Source organism: Anas acuta, chromosome 4, assembly GCF_963932015.1.
Source record: "Anas acuta chromosome 4, bAnaAcu1.1, whole genome shotgun sequence".
NCBI classification, from domain to species: Eukaryota; Metazoa; Chordata; class Aves; order Anseriformes; family Anatidae; genus Anas; species Anas acuta.
Window position 1 is genome coordinate 39,291,488 of NC_088982.1, and position 12,106 is coordinate 39,303,593.

The 12,106-nt window shown below is 39.4% G+C and overlaps 1 protein-coding gene across 1 annotated transcript in view; it reads right to left on the reverse strand.

Moving 5' to 3' along the window:
* Positions 1–3,326: 3,326 nt before the first annotated feature.
* SLC7A11 (solute carrier family 7 member 11) overlaps positions 3,327–12,106 on the reverse strand; it is a 61,973-nt gene continuing 53,193 nt past the window's right edge. The window contains exons 11-12 of the mRNA XM_068680750.1: positions 11,105–11,282; positions 3,327–5,763 (exon numbers count right to left, since the gene is read on the reverse strand). Coding sequence (XP_068536851.1) covers positions 5,696–5,763; positions 11,105–11,282 — 246 coding nt within the window. The 3' untranslated portion in view covers positions 3,327–5,695. The remainder of the gene's footprint in view (positions 5,764–11,104; positions 11,283–12,106) is intronic.

Here is a 12,106-nt window from a genome sequence, read left to right on the forward strand (position 1 = left end):
GTCTGTCTTGATAAAGTCAAGCCTTTGTTGAGAAAGGTGTTTTATCCATTTGGGTCTTTGCACTTCAAGCAAAAATATATTTCAAAAGTTCCTTTGAATAGAAAAGAAAAAAGAAAGCAAATGTAAGCTGAATTGGTGTGTCAATTGTAGTCATGCTCCCCAGCAGTTCCTTGGCAAAAGACAATAGCAGAAATGAAATTAAACGTGGACTAACATGCAAGGAAAAAAAATATAGGCTTCTGAACGCCAGCAGGAAGTTCAACATCAGTTTGCCAAGTCTCAGCAAGTCACCAGGAGGGATTTCAGGCAAGAAGACCTTCCTGGATTACTCCAGACTTACCACCAAGGGAACTAAATAACACAGTTGTGGGTGTCAGAGGACAGAAAATGCAATGGCAAGAACCACCATGTTCTGCAGATGAGAGCTCCTGTGTGGGCATGGGGATATGTGAGCCCTGCCCCCTCTACATGGCTGCATCAGCCTTCCTGGGGAACCAATCCTGCCAGGGGAAGGCCAAGCTGGGGGCAGACCACAGAACCTCACACAGGATCCACACATGGGCACAGATGCATTCTCTTAGGTTGGTGGCCCTTGCTACAGCGATGAGGTTTGCATAAAAACAAACAGCTTCCTCCTGAGCTCAAAATGCTGAGCTTGGTCATTTGCATCCTCCCAGGTAGAAACACACTTCTTGCACAGGATTACAGCATGGCAGGCTCTGCTGCAGGCTCTGCTATATGAGCTGGCTGTGCTCTGTGCCATTAAACACAGTGTTTGGTATGTATTTTGGAAAAAATGAAATATCTGCTTCCATCTGAAGAAAGATCAACACCCATTTTTCTAAGACCTGTATTGATCAAAATCTGTCTGGATCCTGGAATATGTCTGATGCTTGAACCAAAACTTCTGGAGTTACTAAATGTCATTGAAAGTCCTTTTTATCTTGTTGCATCTTGTTGCATTAACATAATTAGCTATCCTATCTTATCCTGTAGATAAGATAAATTCTTTTTCTTTGGAATGTTTGAAACATATTCTCAAATGAAGGCTGATTTTCCTCTGAAATCAAAAAGCAGAAGCATATATGTTCAGCCAAGGAGTTATATCTCTTGAAATACTAGAGCTATTTCCAAAAACATCTCTATGAAATACTGAAATCTGAGCCAGCTACGTAGTCAAAGACAGATGAACTTTTTCAGGAAAAGCTGTTTAGTTTGATTATAATTCAAATTAGAAAATCTGGAAAATGCAGTGTGTTCTAATCAAAATAAACTTCTATTGCAATTTGAATTGAAAAAAATAAGTAATTCTTAAGGGGGAATTGTAATCCTCAGTATCACTCATTTTGTTACATGTTTTAATAATTGTATTGTGCTGGCTGCAGTAACTTTGGGTTCATCTCACTCCAGCTCATCTGTTTGATACGTTAAGCATGCCTAAACCAGCCATCCCATCTCCTTCTCTAAGAAAAATAATGCTACAAACAACTCCAGAGATCAGTTCATCTCACTAACCTAAAAGCCCTGTCGTACCATGGGATGCATCGCGTCCTGGGGCAGCTTAGTTCTCTCAGGCTTGTCTCTCCCTAAGCCAGCTTGGCCCTTCATTTATTATGTCAATCAGATGCATATTTATGTCAAAACTGATTAAATGTCTTTGTTGCTCTGCATTATTATTAAAAGTCAACTTTTGATATACACAAATGAGAATAAAAATAAGCAACAATTTCTGTATAAAGTAAAAAACACACCAAAAAAAAATCAAAAATGTGGCATAAGACATATGACAGTTGCTTCATTTTTAATGACCTTTCCAAAAGTATTTAAAGCTTTTCTCATCAAAATGTAACTTGAATGTGTTATTGACATATATCTATATATCTATAGATATAGGTATATTGACATATATATGTCTCTATATGTTGTGTACACACAATCCTAAGAGGTATTAGATGTTTGTTGAGTTTATAAAAAGAGGTTTTATTTTTTTTAAATATTGAATGTTTTCACATACACACAAGAAGTGTGTATATATGTACATATTACAGTGTTTTCAACATCTATAGTCGCTGCCCATTAATAACAGCAAGGGACTAAATTAATCCATGCTGAAAGCAATTTTAGGAAGACTGACGTAGCCCACACGGTGTTTAAACTGCCTGGTCTTCTCAGTTAACAGCAAATTTTCTCATTTCTGTTCTCCTCACACTGTCCTAGCAGCTTATATTGTAGCTAAAGAATGCAGTGCTCTCCACCACCTGGTGGGGTTCAGGTGGGTCACGCTGCTTTCCAGCCCTGTACCAGTTATTAGTGCTGTGCTCAGGCCCTGAAGGACTTGGCAGCTACCAGTCATGTCACAGACCCCAGGCTCTTCTGTCTTGTAGCAATATTGTCAGAGTACAGCCATGCAAAAGGGCATAATGCCTGCATAAAACTCTAGCAGGTGCTTCTGGAAGTATCTCATGCACAACTCAGATTGCGTTGCCTTGGAAGGAAGAGGGGAGCATCAGGCCCCTATCCAATAGCCCCTCAGAAACCAGGGCAGCCCCCTGGGCAGCAGGGGATGGCCAATGCGGCTGTGAAGCACATGGCACCATAAGAAAGGTGGGCCACGCTGTACCCACACAGAGCTGGGAGAGGGCTTCAAAAGTCAGAACATGTCCCTCTGACATGGCCATGCCACGTGTCTGGACCACCCAGCAGTCCAGATCAGGGGGTGTACAGGTAGATCACCATCTCCTGAGGCTTCATATGCTGCCCTGTGTCTCTCAGAGATGCATTACTAAACCTTATAGGCATTTGCTGCTGTCAAAGTGTTAATTTCTGCTGCCTTTGGTGAGATTTCTGCCTTTACCCCAGAAGACCACAGAAAAACAGCAGCACCCACCTAAAAACAAGGAAATCAATGGATTGACAGAGTCCAGTTGATTAAAACATATGCGATGTGCAAGAAAAGTAAACAAACAAAAAATACAGAATTGTTAAAGAATTGTAAGAATTGTTAAAATTCTCCACAGAAGCAGCCTCATTGGTATCATCACCTCAGGCCCTAATAAGAAAAAGTATATAAAAATTACCCATTATTCTAGATGAATTTCCTTTATGACAGTGAAGACAATACTTTGGAAAGCCTTAAAAAATAACTCAATGTTTTTAAAAAATCATTTGTTACCTATTTTCACTCCTTTTATGATGATATGCACCGCTTCCAGGTGTAATAAAAGCCGTTAATACTGACTTTTATAACACAATGGCAACCTGATTAGAATATTGTATATTGTGATCGTATGTGCTAAAAAAAAATGAAACAGAAATTAGAATCCATGTGTGTTTTCAAAAATTATTTTTTTATTTTGCAGTTTTGTTTTGTTTTTCATAAAATATACAACTTCACAATCAATGAGTCATAGGATCTCCCTTGGGACAAATTAACCCCTTCCATGAACACAGACTTAATAAAATACGGTCAGACTTCAAAAACATTTCTAAACTTTAAAGCCCAAGTTTGGAAGAAAAAAAAAAAAAAAGTAACATTCAGTTATACTTACAAAGCCCATTTATTTCTGCATGTTAACACTGGCTATGTCTAAATTTTCAAGTAATATGGCACAATAGGAGTGAATTGGTGGAATCGACCAGGTGGTGCTGAAGACCTGCTGTTCAGAGCATCAGTGTTGAGGAGGTTTCACTCTGGTGAGATCCCACGCGCTCCACATTGGGTATTGAGGAGCACATTAGGCTTGGTCCTGCAGGGCGTCACGCCATTTTTTTCATCACAGAGAAATGCAGTTTGTGTGCAGGAGATGCTCCACAATGACACAGGCCAAAACATGGGGAACTTGGATTGGCAGGAGATGGCCTCAGAAGCACACTTCTGACCCACAAGTAAATACTAATTAAATACATGCACTGTCAACATAAAAATCTAGCTCAAAATATTGGCCTAAGAGAAGTTTCAAATAACACTTTAAGTTACTGTAAACAGAAAACATTTAAAGTAAAAATAGTTTACAAAGTGTTCTCTGTCTTAAATTACCACTCTTCCAAATAATCAGTTATTCCCATTTCCCTGCTTCTAGGAAATTCCACCATAGGAATACAAGAAAGAAAACCATTTAAGAATTTTAAGATATTTTACTGTACACCCTTAAAATGGTAAATGTTCTGTAAATATACAACATATATACAACACACAGTCTCCCTTTACTGTAGTGGTCTGGCTATTAGTTGTGCTTTCCTCCCAGTTTAGGAAGTCTAATGCTGCTTAGTTTCATAAAAGTTTTCATGAAACATATGACTTGCTAATAGCAAACAGCTCAAAAAGTAGTGCATTCAATATTTAAGCATTATATTCTTAACATAGTGATAACAAACCTTAGTCTTAAGGTTGAGTAGTCCTTGATTAACATAAAACTGAATTTCTAAGCATTACAAAAATCCCTTATCTAAAACTACTTTTAAAAAAGGGTAAAACTTCAGCTCATATTTGAGCCAACTCTCAGCTCAAACATCATTCTGCAGGTGAAATTTCAAATTAGTTTGATTTTATCAGTTTTGATAGCTTTTCTCTGTTTCAGCTGAGATAAAACCAGAAAGATGTCAGAGCACCTGTTCCTTGGTGCTTCAAAGCCTGGTTAATTGGAGTGTGCTTGAATAAAAACCCCACAGATTAGGTGTATACCCTACTCAAATCAACAAATCTGTTGTAGCTTGCCTTATATCTTATTTGTAAAAGAGAATTGCATTTGTTGCTGTGTCTATACAAAATTCTCACTGATTACACAACCAGTGACCATTACTCATCTGCTGCCCACAAACAATCATATAAAACTGTAAAATTGTGTATGCCTGACTGATAACTGCGGGTCCATATATTTCCAGATAGAAAATATTCATACAGCAATGGAGGTCGCATTCAAATACCTGACTGATTTGAAGGCGATTACTCAGTTGCTATATTTCCTATACATATGTACACAAAGAAACATTGCTAAAAATAGTCATAGACTGGTAGAAAATTTAACACATATGAAATTACTGCCTCCAGGCTAAAATCTGTCAGTCTCACTGGTAGAAATACTAATCCTCAGAAGATACTCTTTTATGCTATGTTATAACTACTCTGGAATGAAGTAACCTTGAACTTGCTACCACAAAGGCAGTAGAAACCACTGTATTTCTGCCTCAATGTGCTGGTGCTCCCAGCAAGACGAAAGTAAAATAGGGTCAGACAGAGTGACTGGAAGAACACTGTTAAGTGATACTCAGCAGCTTTATCTCAACCTTTCCGGGTGAGAGGTAGGTTCCTTGGGACAGCAAGTAGGATACATTCTTCACAGTACACCTGACCGTTACTTAAACAATGCTTAAACATGTTTTCAGTGGCAATGCAACAAAAATCTTAGTTTGAAGAACCTATGTTTTCTTAAAATATGACACTAACAAAAGAAATAGGAAAAAGATGGGTCCCCTCATAGCATAAGTTCTTGCTCTCTACATACAAACTGACCATGTAAAAAAAAATTGCAACATCATAAAATACAGTGCTGGTAACTGACTCGCTCAGTATCCATCTCAGCTGTGACCTGTTCCTCCAGTCTGCAGAACATTAGGAAGAGGAAGAAAACCCCCTGCCCTCTTCCTCAAGTTGAAATGAAACACCAAGCCAAAAGCTGCATTTTCAGGTAGATTAAGTTCATGATTTCTGGTCCTCCTCTGACGGGACGACTTCCAAGAGGATTTGCAATGTTTCAGTTACATTATCTGCAAAGATAAAAACATACACATGGGAGATTTTGGGGTGGCAGGAGAAGGGGAGAAGCAGCCATGAAAATTATCTTAGCTGATATACAACCTGCTTCCACATACTGTTCACAAGTTATATATATCTGGTGCATGTATCATTTAAATTTCTGACTTAATTTTTTATCTTTTTAACTATGTTTTCTTTGCCTCTGATCCAAGGATATGTATATACAATAATAGTGGAAGGGTATAAAAGTATAAACTTGTTCAATAAATGTATGCATGTATTTTTAAAACATCTTAAAGCACGACTACTCTCTACGACTGTACGACTGCTTAGTTATAGCAAAGTCATAATATTGAAATACAATTCTGACAGGCTTTGAACAAGTTAATTCTGCCGTGCCAAGATCTGCCTAACCAAGAAAAAAAAAAAAAAAAAAAAAGAAAAATAAAAAAGGAGAAAATGATTACAATGCTTCACAGGTCTAAGACTGTCACACATAGGAAGCAACTTTATGCTCTTTGTCACTTTGGACATGTATTTCCACCTTGTGTTTCTGATGGTTTTCTTTTTAGAGAACCAATTCATAAATGGCATAGTTAATTTACATATTGAATAGTAAAAGAGCATTCTTTTACTTCTCCTTTTGCTTGTCACTTTTTTTTCTTCTAAGTAACCTATTTTCACAGAATCACAGAACGGTTTGGGTGGAAGGGACCTTAAAGCCCACCCCCTGCCTTGGCAGGGATGCCAATCACTGGACCAGGTTGCTCAGGGCCTCATCCAGCCTTACCTTGAACACCTCCAGGGATGGGGCATCCACAGCCTCTCTGAGCAACCTGTTCCAGCACCTCACCACCCTCTGAGTGAAGAATTTCCTCCTAATATCTAATCTAAATATCCCCTCTTTTATTATAAAACCATTCCCCCTTTTCCTATCATTATCTGCCCAAGCAAAAAGTTGCTCTCCATCTATTTTATAAACCCCCTTTAAGTATTGAAAAGCTGCCATAAGGTCACCCCAGAGCCTTCTCTTCCTCAGGCTGAACATCCCCATCTCTCTCAGCCTTTCTTCATAGCAGGAATTATTGCAAGAGAAAGTTATGGTTTTCCTTGTCTAGCACTACATGTCAGCATCTACACTAGTGCAGAGTGAGGAAGGTAAAACAGTGCAACTCTCAGAAGACATGAACACGAACTACTTCCCTACTCTCCTGTCTAACAGCCTCTACCATCTTCTGCTCGTCTCTCTGGAGGTCACCAGTTCAGTGCAAAGCCAGGCTGCCCTTAGACTACAAACTGATGGGGTCAGAGAGGCTGAGAGTCAACAGGGACTGCATTTTCCTCCCATCTCCCTCCCCTGCCCGCAGCGGGGACTTCAGATCTGGGCTGAGCAGAGCTGGGGTGAAGGGCAGGAGGAAAGTCAGCAGCAGAAAGCCAGCAGGGGCTTGCCCGGCTGTCCCACCCCTCCCAGGTTTGAAGATGAGCAAAGGAATAAGAAGAAAAAGAGATTTTCTGTCAAGCTGAGCTATGGTGTAACAGTTCTTGGAAAAAGGGCACGGCAGCAGAGGGAGAGCCTGGGCATCTCAAGAGCCGGCTGTGATTTTAATATCCTGTCCAACTAACAGGGCTGAGCCCCCTGCAGCAAGACCTTGCCCTCGCCGCGGCAGGAGGCAGCTGCCACTCTCCCATCTCCACGCAGTAGTTCTGCTCTGCACTGTGATGAAACACGAGCAAAGCAAACAGAACAGCAATCAGACATGTTTGGGGGGCTAGCTTGCTTGATTGGCTCTTTCTTTGGTTGCGGTATACACAGGATAAGACAGAGTAAGGAGTACTTTTTCCCCCCCAAAAAAAAACATTTCTATCTGTTGTCAGTCAGTATCTCTATATTGTGTGCTTTGAGGAGCACCTTCCTGTTTGTAATGAGTCAACATATCATGAGAGTAAAGACACCATTTGTTTCTACTTTCAACCCTAATTTTCCCTTTCAAGAGTAGAATTCACTGTAAATAAGGCCCAGGGGACAACCTTTACAACAGAAAAAACCTGATCCGATAGCTCTATAAGCACCACATAAAGCTTGGGAAAGAAAGAAGTAATTTACCGCACACACATCAGACTGCACATAAAATCTGTGGCAGCATAATGCTGGGAAAACTTCCTGTGGATCACAATATCGCAAGCTCAATAAAAAGAACAAAATTCAATTCCAAATTCTCCCAAATTCAATCCATTGTAAAGAAATAAAGATTTTTAAACCATGAATCTGAGGTTAGGTTTTCAACTGAGAAGTCCAAATGGAAGAATCCTGGTGTTGGTGCCCCACTCTTTTACACACTCATCTGCCTCGCAGGATTTGCTAGACTTGACTTTTTTCATTTTCACATTAGTTCTACAAAAAGCAGGCAAGCAGAGGTCAAATGAAGCCTGTACTAGCTGAAAATTATTTGTCCCAGCACATTTGGCACTACAGCAAAATTCCTTTGGAAAAGAACAAAATGTTATTCTCACTGCAAAACACCACCCAGACCCTATTAACCTCACAAACTGTGAAGTAATCTTTTGTTCAATATAGTAATTTGGTAAGGAGAATGGGCAATGTAAATACCATTAAGGACACTCAAAATGTGCTTATCCAAAGAACAAAGATGTTCAGCCTTGGAGAGGATTTCCTGGGGAGCTCTGATACTGCAACCAGCCTGAAATTCCATTCATGAGTGTACTCATCTTCAGGTTGGGTCTTTGAGTCCACTGCTCCTTCCAGCTGCTCAACACCCCTCTCCTCTGGTCCTTACAAACCCTATCCTTCATATCCAGACAAGTCTTAACAGGGCTGGTCTGTACCCATGTGGTTTTGAACCGTGCTCCAAATCATGTTGGGGTAGCTGAACAAGTCAGGTGCACCCTGACAAGGTGACTCTGCAAATGGGCAGAGAGGGAACCATGCCACGGGCAGGCTGGACATAGCCTACCTGGCAGGATGCTGCCTTCAGACTAACCTGCTCTGACCTCCCCCGCAGTACTACAAAAAATGCTCTGCTGAAGTCTAAGTACTTTGGATCTATCACATTTTGGTTCTGTCTAGAAAAATATGTTATCTTCATAAAGAAAGTTACCCAGTCAGTCTGGAAAAAAAATCTGCCTTTGGTAAATTACAATCCCATTTTTTCATGTTGTCTGTTCACCCCACGTCTGGAATTACTCTTTCATGCCTAAACTCATCTAATGAGTATTGTTTCAAGGCTAGAATAACAAGCTTGCAGCTGCCCCATGACTTTTCCTTCCCGTATTTCACAGAGGTACCTTAAGTGAATTCAGCCTCATTCAACGCCTTTGAAAAATGCTCTCAGACTATACAGCGGAGCACCCTTAACTCTCCAGAAATAATGTCAGTTTAGTAATAACCCATGCAAAATGTTTATCGCTTACTCTGGGTGGGAAAAAATATATATATCTATTTACCAAGTAAATCTCCACTCCACCCCAAAACTGTCAACATCGCTTTTCTGCCATTACTGTCGTTATTCTGGGAATAATAATCACAAGAACAAGCTGTTTCACCCACTGTCAGGCATTCACTGCCTTCCCCTTGAGCCAGCACACTGTGTCCATGCACATTACACAGGCACCAGGCCTTCTTTCCAGGAGGAGAATTTTGTGCTATCTGAAAAGCTAGATTTACCTTCGTTGTCACAGCTGGCAGAATGAGCTTCACATATACCCAGTCTACCTTAAAGAGAACATTTTTCCTCTCACCTAAGTAATGTGGTTCAACACTGGCATCCTGTGGCCACAGACTCAAGTAACTGCATTCCAAAACCTCTGAGACTCCACAGAAAATGCTAAAAATCTCCTGGGTTTGATAAGGAGAATCTCCTAGACCCTAGATGTCAATTTGTCTGAGAAATTACAAACAGATAAATAACAACAATTTAATAGAATGTGTTTTTGACATGTCTCTTTTCATTTGCACTGGAAATTTCTACCCATTCCCAGGACATTTCATGCAATTTACAACTTTATGGATATAAAAATAAATAGACTAGAATTTCCTAGCCTTAAACTAACATCTTTTCCTGTAAAAATTTTCTGCCCTACTGTCTGTGGACTTCCCAGCAAGAATTGACAGAGAAATTCACAGATCTCACAACAAGCAGGATATAAATACATATACCCTATATTTATATATATATATATATTTAAAAAACAAAAAACAAACAAAAAAAACACACACACATAATAGGTTAGCATATAATATATTCATAAATCCTCAGATATTCTTTTACTGTGAGCATCTCATTTTAAATCATCCCCTAATACTGCAGCACAAAAGACAATACACGTTTTCAATTCAGAACCTATACTATATAACAGCATATACACTTAGTATATATACGTAAGCTATTTTTAGTTGAAAATTTTCAGGGGTTGAGTTTTTGTTTTGCAGCAGAGATTTTATTTTGGTTTTGTTTAACAGACTATTTGCTACTCCTCAAATATTTTGCCTCTGTTAATACATTCTTTAAAAATTACGTGCATTTTGGTAACCTCTTAACATGTTGACTAACAAAAAAAAAAAAAAGAAAAAAAGAATGGGGGTGCTACGATAAATTACAATGCTTTCTTTTGAATTGAAAAGCTCCAAATAACCTTCCTCCAACACATCAGAACTTTCACAAATGCTTCTATAAACTTTGAGAAATAGCATAAAAATGATTCTCAGTGTATTCCAGGTATGAAATACCACAGCCAAATCACTTGGAAGTTGTTTTTCACAAAGCACTGAAATGATTTCCACAGAGGTGCATCAGGTATGATATATTTTGTTGTCATTTTGTTGGAAGTCATCTCTAAGAACAGAACATCTCCATCAAATGTGACCAAGCCTGTCCCATTCTACATATTCCTCAGTGGTCTACACACATGGTGCCACCAGGGCCCATTCTGTCCATCCTATTTTCTCATCACAATTGTGACGTTTAAATTTCCAAACCAATTTCACTCTTAGGAGTGAAACACTTTCTCAAGTGTTACAGAGGGGAGGTAGACCAGTGATTTAAAGGGAATCAGACGGGGTGGGAGGGAAGAAGGGATCGAGGCGAGAGGAATCCAGGTATTTGAAGTCGAATCTCTTTAGCTGAAGAATAGGCTTGCTGTAAACATCTCTGTTTAGTTAGCTGACATTGATTGTAACTGGCAGACCAGTGCTATAGCATGCACCAAAAAGAAACTTGTGTTGTCATGCCCCGAGCAGAGCAGCCGAGAGGATCGATGAAAAGGATTTCACAACACCCGGAGCCCTGAGAAATTCATGGAGTCAGGATGGAGGAGGGGAGCCCCACAGTGACTTACCTAGGAGCTTTCTGAACCACTTTGGCTTCTTGTCCCATACGATAAAGAGGTAGTAGGCAGGAACTCCAGTCAGGGTTATTGCAAATCCAATCCCTGTATTGACTGGGTCAGAGTAAAGTGACAGTGCAACCATGAAGAGGCAGGTGAAGGAAAACAATGCTGGAATAAATAGAGGCACCTGAAATACAACCACACAAAGAACCATTACTTTGCGTTGACCTTGCTGCTGAATGACAATAGCATTCAGTGTTCCATGAAATGCAAACTGGATACAACCCAGCAGTACAGGGTAGCCCTGGAGAAATACAGGTATCCAGAACAGGCACACAAAATACCAGTGACTGCAGGAACCAAACTAAGCTGAGTACTATGCAGTAAGCACCACAGAAGTCTTTTAATTACACACTAAAACACTACAGTGTTTTACATCGTTTAAAATTTAAGGGCTGTAAATATGTTACATTACAAAAGTCCTTTCTCTAATCCTTCAGTAGATAAGTAAGCAGCACTAACTGCAGTAAAGATTTCCTCTTTGATAATTACCTATTAGAAAACATTTTGAAACACAACAAGGAGCTCAAGTCCCCTTTTAAAACTATTAAGAACATATTGATTTTCTTCCTAAGGTAAAAATCAAAATCTGGCAGGAAGAGAGCAAATTAAACACCCATTTGACTGGTGATAAAGATATTTGATAGCATTATGCAACTGATAGCTACTGAAAAAGCACTTTCTGACAGTATGACTGATAGCATTATCAGTGTCACTGTTGAAAGTACCAAAAAAATAACAATATCAAATTAATTCTCTCAATTTTCAAGAATGCCACTGCAATCACTATGTTAGCACCTCTCTGAGGGAAATGCCTGTACATGTAGCTTGTGAGATGTATGGTGTAATGGAGAACTGGAGAATTCCCTGGAGATTATTCTCTTCTTTTCATGCCTTGAAACACTACTGTTCCTCTTGTGCACTGTCAAAGCATTTTTTTTTAATCAAAGC